Source organism: Heliangelus exortis, chromosome 1, assembly GCF_036169615.1.
Source record: "Heliangelus exortis chromosome 1, bHelExo1.hap1, whole genome shotgun sequence".
NCBI classification, from domain to species: Eukaryota; Metazoa; Chordata; class Aves; order Apodiformes; family Trochilidae; genus Heliangelus; species Heliangelus exortis.
The window spans coordinates 11,459,026-11,473,936 of NC_092422.1; the positions used below are offsets into that span (position 1 = coordinate 11,459,026).

The following is a 14,911-nucleotide window of genomic DNA, read 5'->3' on the forward strand; positions in this document are numbered from 1 at the left end:
CTGGTAATAAAACCATGGCTTCAGTCAGTAGGAAAACATTGCAGCTTTCTTGCAAAGAGGCAGACTGAGATCCCAGAAGCTGCCAGACGCACATTTTCCTCACCCCTTCCTAAAATATCCCTGTAATTTTAATTTACTCAGATGAATGAGCAGTTGACTAGACAGACGTTCATTATAAAATTCATATTAAGAAAAGAGACACTTGGGATAATTTTGATTGATTTACTTGGCAGAGTTTTGATAGCTACTGAAAAACATACTATTCATGTTTAGGTGAAAAATAAATGGAGTCAAATAAGTGTCACTGCATAGTACTAGGAGGTATATACAGCCACATGTAAAAATGCATAAACACAAACATTTCTGTACAACAACTTTTCCTTTCAGTCTGTATAGAGAAACACTGGTTTATAATATGGGGAAAATACAAAGCAGACATACATGCAACAAGGACATGACAATTACGTAAGTCCCACCTTCCTCCCAAGAGTTACAATAACAACAACAATAATAATAATAAAAGCCTTTTTCAGGGAAAATATTTGAAACCTGGAATGTTTTCATGTTGAGGTTTCCAGAGAGCTTCAGATGTCAAACAGATCTGAAGGTGATTTAAAGGCTTGATTCAAAGCCCTGTGAAGGCAATGGAAAGACTCCATTGGTTTCAGTGAGCTTGGGGCCAGGCCCAGCTATTTAACCATGATCCCATTTTGCCCTCCCCCAAAATCCAAAGTTGAAGTCCGCAGATAAAAATAAACAATCGTATCATACAAAACTTTGTATATAGAATACAAAAGGTAACCGTTGACTTTTTGTATAAAATACAACTTTTTGATAGTATATTTATTTCACATATGTATAAATATAACCCAAATAATATGATTTTTATTATTCCTACCAAAATATTATTACTTTTTGTTTTTGTTTTTTACAAAAGTTTACAAAACAAATAATTCTTTATATTTACAGTCCAATACTGTGAAGAGTGCCCAGACAATGATGAAAAATAGACTATAAGGGTAGTGCACTTAGCCATTGCAAAGAAAGAGAAAGAAGACACTAGCTCTGTTCAAATACAAATGTTCTAAAGAAATGATACTGGATTCAAGTTTTGGTTGCAAGAATCTTTCACAAGGTCACATTTCAACTGCATCAGATACTTTGTTACAGGACATGGCCTCTACCTTTGTTGAATTTACTTAAGAGGGGTTGAATTTTTGATTCTGGAGATGGCACCCACAGCCCAGTGTCTTCTCTGCTTCAGGCTGAAGCCAATGGGACAAAGCTCAGAACTGAATACACCACTGAATAATACACTGAAGTCTTGGGAGCAGGTCCTCAGCTGAGCAATTTTTTTACAGCGTTTGAGGATCTGGACAACAAACTGGTCTTAATACAGAAACCAGTGGTGTTTTTTCCAATGGTATGTGGGGATAGTTGATGTTACAAGACTTAGGTACCCATTGCTCATGATACTAACTCAGCCTTGACCTTCGTGGCATGGCAGTGGTCTGTTCTACCAGAGCTTCAGCAGTCAGTGCTTACCTGCTGATGGATGGGGTGTGTGCCTGTGTGGGAGGCAGATGAGCCCATCTTTCTTCTACTTTACCCTCCTATAAGCTACCATTTCAGTCTAGTTTTGCACAATTTATAGGGTACTCATTTATTAGACTGTGTCTGTATCTCTCCATACTTAGGTGAGGCACCAGTGACCTAGGTTGAAAAGCTCTTTGAAGACCTAGAAAATTTTGTACTGGCATATCAAAGGAACCACATGCACCCCAGACAAAACCAGGGAGGAGAGAGCTGTCTGTGCAGCTGAGCCACCGTGTTACACAACACAGGACTGTGAAATGATCACTAGCTGGGGCAGCAGAGGGGACTCCTTAGCAAGCCTTCTTGTCCCTCTTATGAAAAACACATCTGAGAATGAAAAGCATCATGGACCAGCCCATCTCAACTGGTACATCTAGTGAAATGCCCACATTACACCTTTCCTGGAGTTGCAGATGCTTGTTTGTGTGACAGTGCTTCTTGAAATATGAAAAATTTTGCACACTTGAAATGACAGGAAAAGCCTTACTAAAACCTCTCTTGAGAAATAGGTCAGATAAGTGCAGAGGCTATTGTCAAATAGCCTACTCATCCCACTGCCACTAACAAGGATGAATAAAGCACTTGCACAGGGCAGAACAATGCCTCTTGGCACTGTGGCATGTGAACATAGGCATTGTATTCCTTTGCCACATCAAGTTTTAGCTAATTCAGAGGAGGCTGTGAAACATGTCTCACCACATCATTTGAAAGAACAGCATTTTCATTTGAATTGAATACGAATCCTTCTGTCTGACTCACTGCAGAGCTGCTTTACAGTGACACAGCACCTCCTTCTGATAACCTTACAGATCAAGTCTATAGGAGAAAATTTAACACGGTCAAGACACTGGCACTGGCCCTGGCACTGAGGTCAAGCCATGTAGAAAAACCTGTATCCTTACTGTTCTGTTGGACTCCAAGGGAAGGTGGCTGCAAACTGTCTGTGGGAATGGTCCCTGCCTCAGCTTAACTCCTTAGGGTTAATTGCTCAGGGCAGTGTTAGCTGGGCCACCCTCAAGCCCACAACACACAATTGAGACCAGTGCCCAGAGACATTATGCAAAACTCTTTCATTTACAAGCATAGAGATGGCTGAGGGAAGCCTCCTGCCTTGAGTAACCCATGCTGCTTTCAGGGGCAGAACCTCTTGTATTCTGCCTGGTGGAGGATGTGAGGATATGGATCATCACTGGACCTTTCTCAACCCCCCCATATGGTAAAGTGGGATAGATCAAAAGTGCTTTGCAATCCGAACAATGGCCACTCCCCAGAAATGCTGGAATTTCTGATGGGGTAAACCTGTTTGATAGAAGAGGACTGGGCTGAACTACCTGACAATTGCCATGGGTTAAGACTAAAATGGGGATTCTGGCTTAGCTAAGCCAGTTCATGCATTTTTCCTCCCCTAAGCTGGACTGGGAAAGTAGTCAGTGAGAGTCAAATCATGAGCACCTTTCTTACTTAAGTTGTCCATTAAGTCACTGGAATTCCTGGAGTAGGGCAAGATGGCAAAGTAAGGCTCCACACTGGTGTAGTTCATCTCATGTTTCCCTCAATGTCCAAAATGATTGTGCTGCTGGCAGGGCAGCAGCCTCCTCTGATAGTTGCTGCAAGCACTGACAGAAGGGAGAAGGTGAACACCAGAGCACTCTGAGTAATGCACTGGATGATCTGTTTCCTTCTTCCCTTGGATAAGACAGCTTACCCTTTTGTGTGCTACAAAACAGAGAGAGATTAAACCAAAATATTTAGGAAAGCAAATGTGAGTTTGTTCTGAGTAGAAATAAAGAGTATTTGTAACACAATGAGATTTACAACGGGCCTGATGTTCTCAGGGCCAAGTAGTCCCAAAAAAGTTCAGGGCTGCAGACATGATGACTGAAGAACTCTGGACCACTTGGGCTCTTCCTTGCACTCAATGAAATGGTGTTCCACAACCCATACCACTGTCTGGTGCTTGTGTGTTTGGGAAGCTAAACACAGTTTTCCACACAAATCCTGTGAGAAGAACTGATGGATTTCTAATGAGCACTGGCGCGAGGAACAGACACTTCACACATTCTCACTCCTTTGTGGCTGCCTTGAATATCACTCATGTGATCATTTAATCAGGAGAGACTCCACTTTTGTTCCTAGAGCAACTCTTCAAACAGGGCAGTTGCCCTACGTGGTATTTTAAAGGACATCCCAGTTACAGGAGTGTAAATTAATAAAGCAGGTTGATGGCATTTAAAGAGAAAACTAATGTCCTTACTGCCTCTTCATCTGGTCCACCCTTGGTACTGTAACTTATGAGTGGTTCCCCAAAATTTCATCGAGGTTGATGTCTTTCATCCAGTCATCGTTACCAGGTTCTGTTTTCAGTAAAGAATCTATAAAATCTGAGTCACTGTTGAGTGCAGGCCCTATACTATCACCTTGCTGGTTCAGAAAGTCAAACGCTAGGTCAGTACCATGGTCACTTCCTTGGTAAGCCCGAGAGTTTTGGTTGGTAGATGTGAAACTAGTTGACGGCAGAGATGATGGAGGTGTCATACTTGTTCCTGGCTGATTCAAGGTAGGCACAGTCTGTCCTCTCAGCTGGTTAGGCCTTATGCTGAGACCTCGTAATGAGCCAGCAGATTGTCCATTTACAGTTTGGTGCATTTGGTTTGGAGGAGACCTCATCTGGACTCCAGCTGTTAACTGAGCAGGAGGTGCCAGAGCACGCTGAGGAAAATGCTGGCTGCTTACACTGCGTTGCAAGGACTGGTTGGGATACGGAGTGCCAGTGGGGAAACGGAGCCCTGCAGGTTTCAGTGCATCCTGCTGCTTCACTGCAGCTTCTTGCGGGGCCCAGTTCTGGGCAGTGGCAGTGGCTGTGATCATCACGTTGGGCGGCCTTTGCGCAGGGATACCCGTGGCTCCGTGGTTCAAGCTCGGCCTGACTTGCTGCGAGTTGACCGCCAACCCTGTCCCAAAAGCTGTCACGTTGTTTCCCTGTGTCATGGTTTGCTGTCGAGGCATCAGGGGGTTATTCTGACTGGGCAGGACTTGATTTTGATTTCTGTGTGGCTGCATTTGATTCATGCCCGAAGTGACGTTGTATGCACTCGGTTGGTTGCAAGAAAGGTTCCCGTAACAGCCCATGCTCCGAGCTGCAGGAACAGAGGGCATCCGGGTCCCAGCAGGGGTGGACATGAGGCTGGAGCTCTGGGGCATGATGCTGTGAGTTGAAATTGGGTTGGACAAGGACATGTTGTTGGAGCTCATACTCACAGCTGTTGAACCACCTGGAAAGGAGAAAATGGAAGTGTCAGAACAAACATGAGTTCATCAGTGCACCACATCATTCAAATACCAGCAGGTTAGAAATCCATTTTTCTAGCAGCAGAATTTCTTGAAGAAGATGCTTTGCTCTTAAGAGGACTTGCATGAATTTGCTCAAGGCCTTAAAGATGCCTATTATCCAAAAGGTGCTTTGGTTTATACCAAGCCATTTATGGTCTTTCCATCCCTTCAGAGGACATCACATAAGCCAAAACCAGTGCTCATTGTAAGAAATATTGGAGCAGGGAAGGGCAGAACCCCTGGGCAGGAGAAAAGAATCTTCTGACTTTTCTTACTGAAGCATTAGGTACTTCAGACAGGACAAAGCCTGTCTAAGTGAGCAGAAGCAGAGATCAAGAGCTTTTCTTCCTTACAGGGCATGGCTCCTCCTGACTCCCCCTAGAGACAATGGAGAGTCATTGGCACCATCATCAAGCCTACATCAGTGGTATCTGTCCCTTTTCAGGAAGCCTTTTCCAGGTGACAGCAGGAGCCAAGACTGCATCTCTCACTTTTACAGCAGCTGAAGCCTCCCTCCCAGCCAGGTGCTGGGAGAACAGCCCAGACAAATCAGTGACCTGCTTGTCCTCCCGTGTGGTGGCCAAGCTCAGAGCTTTGCCTGGAGAGTGCCACTCATATGCCCTCTCTAAATAAGTTTTATTCTCAGCTGGGCTGTGGTCACTTGCCCCTGCAGATGACATGCCCATGAAGGAGCCACACAGGCATCTGATGTGCAGGCATATGCTGCACACTAACATCACAAACCTAGAAGTCACACATTGGCAGTATCACTCATCTACCTTTCATGGCTTATTCTGCCGAGCAAACAATTTTCCTGTACCTGATGTCTCTCAATGAATCACAAGAAGAGGTATTTCCCTTCTCTTCATCCTCCTGCCCTTGACACAATCTCAGTTTCTTGGCATACTCATGCCTATTTTGAAGCCACAAGTCATTTATGTGACATAGGCTGTTTGCTTATGCAATGCAGGACTCTGCATTAATCCCTGAGGGACTGGTTGAAGAAGACAAAACATTTTCTAAACACAGCCAATGTAGATGGCACCATGGAGGTTCCCCCTCTGCACGTGATCAGCTGCTCCACACATTAATTCCCTTTGCTACTGCCTCTTCCAGTACAACTCCCTTCCTACAAGAAGTGCAGCTCGGAGAAATCAGGATCAAGGCAAACAAAAGATGTTTCTTCACACAACATGTGGGTCAGCTGAGGTGATCTTTGCCACAGGGCACGGGACAATCTAATTTCTTGTACCACCTTAGGTGTCTCCCAAGGTGTGAGAAAAGCTGCTGAATGGGCTTGTTACCAAGGTACCACCACTTTTCAGGAGTTCTTTGAGCTTATCCCAGAGGAAGAACAGAATAACAAACAGCCCTGAAGCTTTGCTATTTCATAGGAAGCAACTAGGTATAATTATTGGACAAGGGACCCTGTCTTGGTTTGATCCTTTGTATGTACAACCAAACCAGACTGAACTTGACTAACTTCTACTTCTTCATCAAATCTTATTAAATATTAGCATGTGTGATTAATTGTATTAGTTGTTCCATCATAAATTCTTTCATACCACACAGGTGCTATAAGACTGGGATCATTCCTGCATCATTCTCCAAATACATCAGTCTCAATGTGGGGCATGTTCTTCAGTCCTCCAGTACTTCTAAGCTCTTTTCAGAATTTGACAGTTTTCAACATTTGTTTTCAAGGCTGTACATCACAGCTGGTCACATTTCTAATGCAGATGTAAAATAATCTCTTTTTCTCTTGTTCAGTTGCAATCTCACAGCCTGCATACCTGGAGCCTATAACCTATCTGCCTCTTCCTTATCTGCTGTGTTACTTTTGCATCACTAATTTCTTATCCAGAATGGGCAGTACAGAGGCAGATGCTTTAAAGGACATTAAACAACTATTACCTTTAACAACCAAAGTTGTGGTTTCACTGAAAAAAATACTGTGCTAGCTTGAAAAGATGCTTCTACATCAGTCCATGTTGCCTGACATTAATTTTACTCCCTTTCTAAAGTCTTTATCATTCAGGCTGTATGAGCTCCCCAGTATTTTTGCTAAGCTCTGCATTAGATCACTAGGGCTACAATTACCTAATTACTCTTTTAATTTTTGTCATGGCATTACCGGTCTTCCTTGGAGATTCAAGATTAATAAAAAGTGACATTAAGAATTTGGAGAACCTCTCAGCCAGCTTTTCAAAACTCTTGAAGACAAATCATGTGCATACATATTTAAAAAGTCTATGTTTAGGAACAGCTGTTTAATATACTGTTACTGTTGGAACTTAACCATAATAATGTTCAGTTCCCTCAGAATGGAACAAAAGAAAAAAATTATCATATATTTCTGCTTTCCTGCATTATTTTTTATACATATGCTAGTTCCATTTACTAATGGATACAAAGGATTCCTATTTCTGCTCATTATTTGAAAACAAATCATTATTAACACTGAGCATGCCTCCACAGAGTTTCTTGTTCCAAATCAGTATAAACATAGATTCCTAAATTAAGAAGTTCACCTTATCCTGGAACTCAGGCTTTTGCACAAACTGGCTCTGATCAGGAGACACTTGACTTTAGATACTCTAACTGTCCTAACAGCTATGTTGTCCTAACCTTAAGCACCTAAATTCAGTCCCTGAGCTGGGCAGTCCCTGAGACAGGAGATGCTGTGAGGAGTCCACTTGGTTTTACTTCCACAGGTACAATTAGAATCTCCTCCATGTCCTCCCACATAGCCACCAAACTGAACTTAGCCCTGGAAACGGAGAGAAAATCAGTGCCCAGCAGGCAACCTCATGATGAGCCTCATCTTTGGCTTTGCTGGTGGGTTGTGTGCTGCTCACTGCTTTTTGGAAATAGTCACATCTTTTCACAGGGTGGTAGAGACTGGAACCCTGATTCTTTGCTCTCGTATGCTGGTCCTAAAAAGGAGGAATGGCACAGAAACCAGTGGCATTTCAAAAGACCTGGAACAGCCATCTGGAGACAGCTGGTTCTCTCCTTCCAGCTAAACTACAAGTTTGTGGAGTTGGTTCACTTGCTGCAGGGATGAAGCCTCTCCCAGGGTCACCCTGCCAGCTGCTGAGCACACCCCAGGGCTGCCATCACAGAGCTCCTGCAAATGCCATGCTCTTTAAAAAGCACAACTGCTCGGGACATGGGTTGTACTTGTGCAAAGGATGAAGCTTCCTCTTTCTTTGTATTGCTATTTTCGTGCTTTTATTTTTAACACAAATATTTTCCATTCTGATTTCTTCCAGATGGGAAGAAACGTCTTCCCCAGCAGTGCTGTGTACAGCAGCTGGGCACCCCGGGCTGCAGCAGTTCAGAGAAATGCCTTCCCTGCCACATCCACCTGCTCTTGTCTTGGGAGTTTCTTGCCATGATGCAGCATTTTGGGGGAAAACACAGAGGAATAAAATGCTTAAACACAGGTCTCCAAGCTCCTATTTTATTTCATTGAACTTTTTGTCTCTTCTTCCCTGACCTGAGCAAAGTTATTCCCAGAAAAAGGGAACAGATTCCCTGCTGTTACTCCCTTATGCAAGAGTTTCCTAATTGCTCCATCTGGTAGCTTTGCTGCAATCCCAGCACAGCCCTTTCTCCCAGGCTGCTTTCCTCCCTGGGCTCGCTCAGTGGGGACTCGGGACTTGAATGGACAAGTGCTGCCAATCCCACATGTTTGAAAGCCCAGAGATGGGGCTCCAAATACCATGAAACTGGCAAAGAGTCCATCAGATTAAGAACAAGAAGAAGAGCCACATAACAATGGTGATCTACTTCTTCTGGAGACTTTCACAGATGTGGCCGCAGTCATTTCCATTTTGTCTCTCAGGCTAGAAATGGTTGTTTTCAAATAAGAGCCAACAATCTCAGTTAATCATTTGATTCCAGGAATGAGCCTTTAAAAAACACACCAAATTGCAGGATTCCCCAGCAAACTGCTGGGGTTGCCAAAGGATTTGTTTTATGAGTACAGGAGGTACCAAGCCAACACTCTTGTGCCCTCACCATTGGTTCTTACACTGGCACCAGTGGTGCTCATGCAAATTTACTGAAGATGATAAACACTCACACTTGCTGGAAAGCAGCAATTTCCAGACTGCAGGAAGCTTATCACTGCTAGAACTTGCAATCAAAACAAAGGAGTGCATAGGCATTGCCTGAGCAGCCCAGCCCAGCCCTTCCATGTGGAGCTGGCCTGTTGGTGCCACTGCCAGCAAGTTGGGCAGAGGTCTGGTATGGGAGCCAGCTGTGCTTGGGAATTTGTTAAAATCATGATAGAAGCTGAAAAATTTTGCTGCAAAGGAGAGATAGGAAGTAAAGATTCAGATCCCTGTCTGAATCTTCAGAGCCAACAGTTGTGGAAAAACAAACTAATCAAAACATCTTTTTTTTCTTCAGAATGGTGTATAAAAAGATATACTAGAAGGCGAAGGATCCTTATTATATTTAAATGCATAGACACTTTGCAGTGTAAAGAACATCCTTTGATCCCATCTGCTGCATTTCCTCCCACCTTCTCTCTTTTCCTAGGATTTTTTCCCTACTCTGCTTTTGCTCTCAGAGCAGCCTCCAGCTAACTAGCATGATGAACAGCATGAAAAGCCAGTCAGTCCTGTGCTCCCAAAAGTAAACTCTCCAAGGAAACAAGAGCTAATACAAAGAACTAGTCCTGAATTGTTGGGTGTATTCTGCCCTGGGCAGTTCTGGCTGAAAGCAGGGGCTTTTAACCTATTGTTTGACCAAGCTGCTGGAATGCTGCTTTTAGAGCAGCACTGAGGCCATGACTGTGTCATATTTAACAGACAAAAAATTCAGATAGCAGCTCTGGTTGCCCATGATGCTGTCATACAGGGCACTTAAAAATCAGTACGAGAGTCCTCACACTGTACATGAGCTGCCATTTGAAGAGAGAGATGGTACATAAGAGATGTGTTTGGATTAACGTTGAATAGTGGAGAAGAAAGCTCTGTATTGAGTATCTGGGTGCACAGCTGCGCAGACAATGCTAATGGAAGGGATACCAGCAACTTCTTGCCCATGTCTGAGACATGCAGCATCAGGCTGGATGAACTATGAGCTGGTTCTCCAGATCATATCTGAGCACTTCCCAGTGGCAGGGGACAGTAAAGTAAATGGCACAGGAGAGCAGCAGCCACCACCCATTGCCTCTGTGGTGATGTAAGTGGACACTCAGAAAATCAGGTCCTGGTCCTCAGTACATGCATGGCTCTACTAAGTCATCTTCCAGCTGGAAGGAAGGAAATTTTCATTTAGCCCAGGGATGCTTACCAGGATATTGGTTTGCTTGCTGCATGTTGACCACATTCCTTCTTTGGTCTTTATAATCTGGTGGTGGTCGTGTCAAGTGTCTGTTCAGCTGATCTTGTGGAGTGATTTTCTCCTAGAGAATAAGAGTAGAAATATATTAATTTGCTTTTCTTTTTTATTTCCTGGCTCTGTGTTTTGCCTGCCTCTTTTCTCAGTATGTAGAAGGTGATGTGTTCCTTCCTTTCACCCTCTCTGGTTGACAGGAGAGGTATCTGTGAACCTGTGCCATCACCCACTGAATTCTGTATGGAAACCTTTCTGGTGTCTGTATTGTATCTAACTCTAGTCTAACTTTCCTTAAAATCACTGAGAGCTGCTCAGCCTCTGCACACACTGGCCATATCTGCACTGCAGTACACCATGCCCTTTGACATCCACACCACCTTTCTCACCATGCTTATCAGACAGAGAAGCGTGCTGGTTCCTCATGGTTCCCTCCTTCCCTGTATGTGTGGCTGGGTTTGCTCTCAGAGAAAGCACAGAGACAGAGCAAACATACAGGTCTGAGACAAACATGCAGCTGGGATGCAGCAGGGGAGCAGTGAGGGTCCATATCTGCAAAGCTGACACCTGCCCCTTGGCTGCATTCATGATCTTCATCTTATTTCTCCCATGGAGCTCTCTCAGTGTGCAAAGAACATTTCAGTTTGTCCTTTAATGTGCTTTACCCCAGCCATCACCAGCCCTCACTCTCTCCTTCTCCCAGCACTGCAGGATTTCCCACAAAATTCAGCAAACCCCATTGCCTTGTCCTCCCCTGTGCTGCTCCTCACCAGGGATGCCAGCAGGAGACATGGCCAGGGTTTAGCAAGGACAATTCTGGGCTGGTTGGGTTTCATGCCACTCACTGTTGCCCTGTGCACCCTCCCTCCCCACCCCAACACAAAATTCTGTCTTTCCTCTTATACTGGGAGTGCAAGCACTTAGGGAACAACAGAGGGGAAAGACTGCAGAAACATTTGATTAGTAGGGCAGATTTCTGACATTTATTTTGGGCCTGCAGGGACATATCTCCACTGAAGGGAAGATAGAATTCCAAGTTCTTGAACTAAAATTGGCTCATAAGGGTGAAAGAGTCAGGCCCTGGCTGGTGATGGATGTCCATCAGAGCAATTTGGGGATCTGCCATAAAAAAGCATGCAAATGGACCTTCTCATGAAAAATCTGTTTTTTCTTCTGCCAGGAGCACTTTAAAACACTAGGAGAAAAGCCTTTCTTGTGGTATTTAGGCATTTCCATAATGCATTTGGGGAGCGAGGGGTCTGATTGAAACTTCTAAGGTTTATTTTAACACCACTCAACCTGAACCCTTGTGAAGAAGAAAGACAAGTTATCTCCTAGGAAATACCTGCAATTCATGTGTATTTCTATGCACACATAACGAAAACAAAGGCAAGATGATTAAAAAATGCATTCTGTTGAGTGATTTTAATTGCTTTTTTATTTTTTAAAAGAGGTATTTGAGCAATTAGTTTTTTATACTGCTAAAAATTTTGATAGAAATATGCAGCACAGAGAGTTCACATAAACCAGTTTTCTTCTGCATAAATTAAAATGTCAATAAATATTTCCCTTGGAGGACAAATGAAATCCTTAATTTCAAACTCAAATTTTCTAATTGTGTTTTTGGAATGGAAATAAATTTGTAAACAAAAAGATAATCTCTAAAAAAAAAAAACCTGAATCTTTTTGTTTGTTTGTTTTGAAAATGTCCCCACAAAAAGATGAGTGTTTTTCCATTTCTGTGTTGTCCAGTTGCTGAATGGCATTCACCAAGCCTGTCAGTATTTCTGAGCCTACATCTTTATAGAGAAAAGAAAATTTTGGATTCAAAATGCCAAGCCAGCACAAATGAATCTGCCCCAGAGGCATTTGGGAGAGATGTGCAGGTTGAGGTAAATAAACTACAGGCTGGGGGTTTGCTCCCATTGCAGCCTGCGGGAAGCAAAGGAGGTGGTGGTGTCACCTCCATCCTTTCCCCGTGTCCTCTCTGCAGCCCTTCCCCACTTGCCACAGGGTACCTGTGTTGCTTTCTCCCTGCTCCAAAGACATGTCATGCTCAGCTCCTTTTCCAAGACTTCTTGCCTCCATGCTTTGGCAAACAGAACTACCGAGGGGAATACGAGGATGCAGAGTACGTGTGCTACTGCTCTGGGACTCCCCCCCAGTCAAGGGGGATGGCCCATGGAAGCACCTTCAGCTCACTCAGCTGACTCAGTTTGTGAAATATCATTGGCAAATCCAGTCTAATGGAACAAATCAGTGGGTTCCACCAATTATCACTGCCAACAAGAGCACGGATATCCCTCATGCCTCATAAAGTGACCAGAAACTCCCAACTGGTCTCTCAGATACCAGGGAGAGAGAGGAATGGCCACAAATATCTGGAACTGCAAAAAGAAAACAAAGAAAGAGGGAGTAGTGTATGATCCCAGCCAAGCACACAAACTTGTGCTGAAAGCTAAAATAAATGTATCTGATCCCTGTTTACACACAGGCATTTTATGTCATGCTGCCCAGGTTGCAGTGTCTGGAACTCAACCAACTTTTCTCTGTGGTTGAAGAAGTGTAGCAGGGTACCTTAGCTCATCTTGCAGAGAAAACCACTGATAATATTCATATGCCTCAAATTAAGCATATGTTTAGACTGTTCTCATAATGAAACCACAGTAGCTTGGGTGCTTTAGTTGTCTCATATGAACAAAGAAAGTTTCAGAAGGAGTTAGCAAAGCACTGAAAAATACAAATCACACTCTAAAAGGTCTAGGCACTGCCAAAATGACCTCGAAGTTTTGGAGGCTTTCTTCCCTCTGTCTCAGTGTTTTTTTCTATTGTTTCTATGATGATCTTTCCCCTGTAAAATAAGAAATTAGGAAACTTACAGCTTCTGCCAACATCTGCTGCTGTAGAAGGAGTTGTTTTTGCTCCATCATCTGCCGTTGCAGAGCCTGTTTCTTTTCCATCAGTTGCTGATTCAACATTGATTGCTGGGACGAGTTCATGTAACCACTTCCAGTGTTTGGATTCGAGCAAGAATTGGAGCTTGGAGTGGGTCCAGATCCCTGGCCTACCACAGAGTGTTGATCCTGAAACAGAAGAAATGGCTTGTGAAGGATGAAAATAATAACAAGCATAACAAAGGAAATGATCCTTTTCATGCAAGTAACACAAGTACAAAACACATCTCTCAGACTCTCAGAAAAAGTGACCAATACAAAGGCTTTGATAAAATAAGAATGCGATTGAGTAACTTCATCACTCATGGAAGACTCTGAAAATCTGCCAGGTGGTTCCAGAGGAAAACCTCAATGCTGTACCAGGAGCTTGGGAAATTACTGTAAGTAAAGGATCCATATTAGGGATCTTTCAGAAAACTTCCGTTGGGACGTATGGCAGTTTGTTTGATCACAAGGGAACAAATTCAGTGTCTGCTGGTTTCTACCATGTGGCAAACAGCAGCAAGAATCTACAGGCTCAGTCCTAGAAGTGGCAACTACTCTTAGCAAATACAGAAGCAGCAAGTTGTTACTTCACAGAGGGTTGAATGGTGCCATTTTCAGTCATCACATCACCTCCCTGACATTAGTAATCTCTGACAGATTGCCTAATTGTTTCCCATTAGCAGGAGGATTAAATAGGCTTAGAGATTGTCTACTTCCTCAGTAAAGCAAATGTGTAACTGGACAGGCATTTGAAGAGAGCTTTAGGGTCTCCCTGGGTTGAAACTAGATGATCTTCAAGGTCTCTTCCAACCCAAACTATTCTATGGTTCTATGGTGTTTGGGATGGATATTGATCCACTCCCTCTTCCCTGTTTGCAGCTTCATGAGGAGGGAATGGCAAAAAGTCATCTCACAGAGTGATGGGGAAGGTACTTGAGAACTCAGACCATGCACATACAGGATGAGAATGAAAATAGGATGACAGTGGGATGCTCATTTTCTTTTACGTATGGTTTCTCTTGGCAGCAATATGTTTTCTGTGTACTTGCTCCACTATTGCTCAGTCTTTGGACCTTTATTAAATGTAGGAAGTAGTTTTCTCAGTCCACACACAGAAATATATTACCCCCCAAAATATTCAGCACATAATGGATCACTTGATAGTCAGGTATTCCTTAGCTACTCAGCTACAAAGAAAATAGGAGACACTGGAGAGGTCACAGCAGCCACTAGAAACCTCAGTTTTCTAACTCCTGTTTGTTACAGTTCACCCTAGGAGCCAAACCACTTAATTCTGTGTAGCCATAATGTTAGCAGCCTATTTGCTCCCACACAGGAATCCCTGGCAGCAGCAATCTGATCCTCCCCAGCATGCAGCAGTTGTCCCCATTGCTGAGGTGTAGTCCCAAGGTCTGATTTACTACCTGGGTAAAGCTCTGTTCCATGGACTCTTGTAGCATCCAGGGAAATACAGACTCACCAACAGAGAAGCAAGTCCCGTGCTCTGAAGACCACGGAGCACCAATCCTCATCAATTTGCTCACCCCAGGAAGGATCATATCTGTGCCTTAGTTTTTGCTCAGTGTATTCAGCACAAAAATACAACCCACACACACACAATAACACACACAGACACACTACAAACTAATCCAACTTATCTTTCTACCATCTGGCATGGAAGAAACACAAAGATC

The 14,911-nt window shown here is 43.6% G+C and overlaps 1 protein-coding gene across 2 annotated transcripts in view; it reads right to left on the reverse strand.

The window, feature by feature from the left end:
• Window positions 1–208: 208 nt before the first annotated feature.
• Window positions 209–14,911, reverse strand: part of MAML2 (mastermind like transcriptional coactivator 2) — a 216,794-nt gene continuing 202,091 nt past the window's right edge. For both annotated transcript variants that reach the window (XM_071734073.1, XM_071734082.1), the window contains exons 4-6: window positions 13,158–13,361; window positions 10,237–10,348; window positions 209–4,868 (exon numbers count right to left, since the gene is read on the reverse strand). In XM_071734073.1, coding sequence (XP_071590174.1) covers window positions 3,886–4,868; window positions 10,237–10,348; window positions 13,158–13,361 — 1,299 coding nt within the window. In that variant the 3' untranslated portion in view covers window positions 209–3,885. The remainder of the gene's footprint in view (window positions 4,869–10,236; window positions 10,349–13,157; window positions 13,362–14,911) is intronic.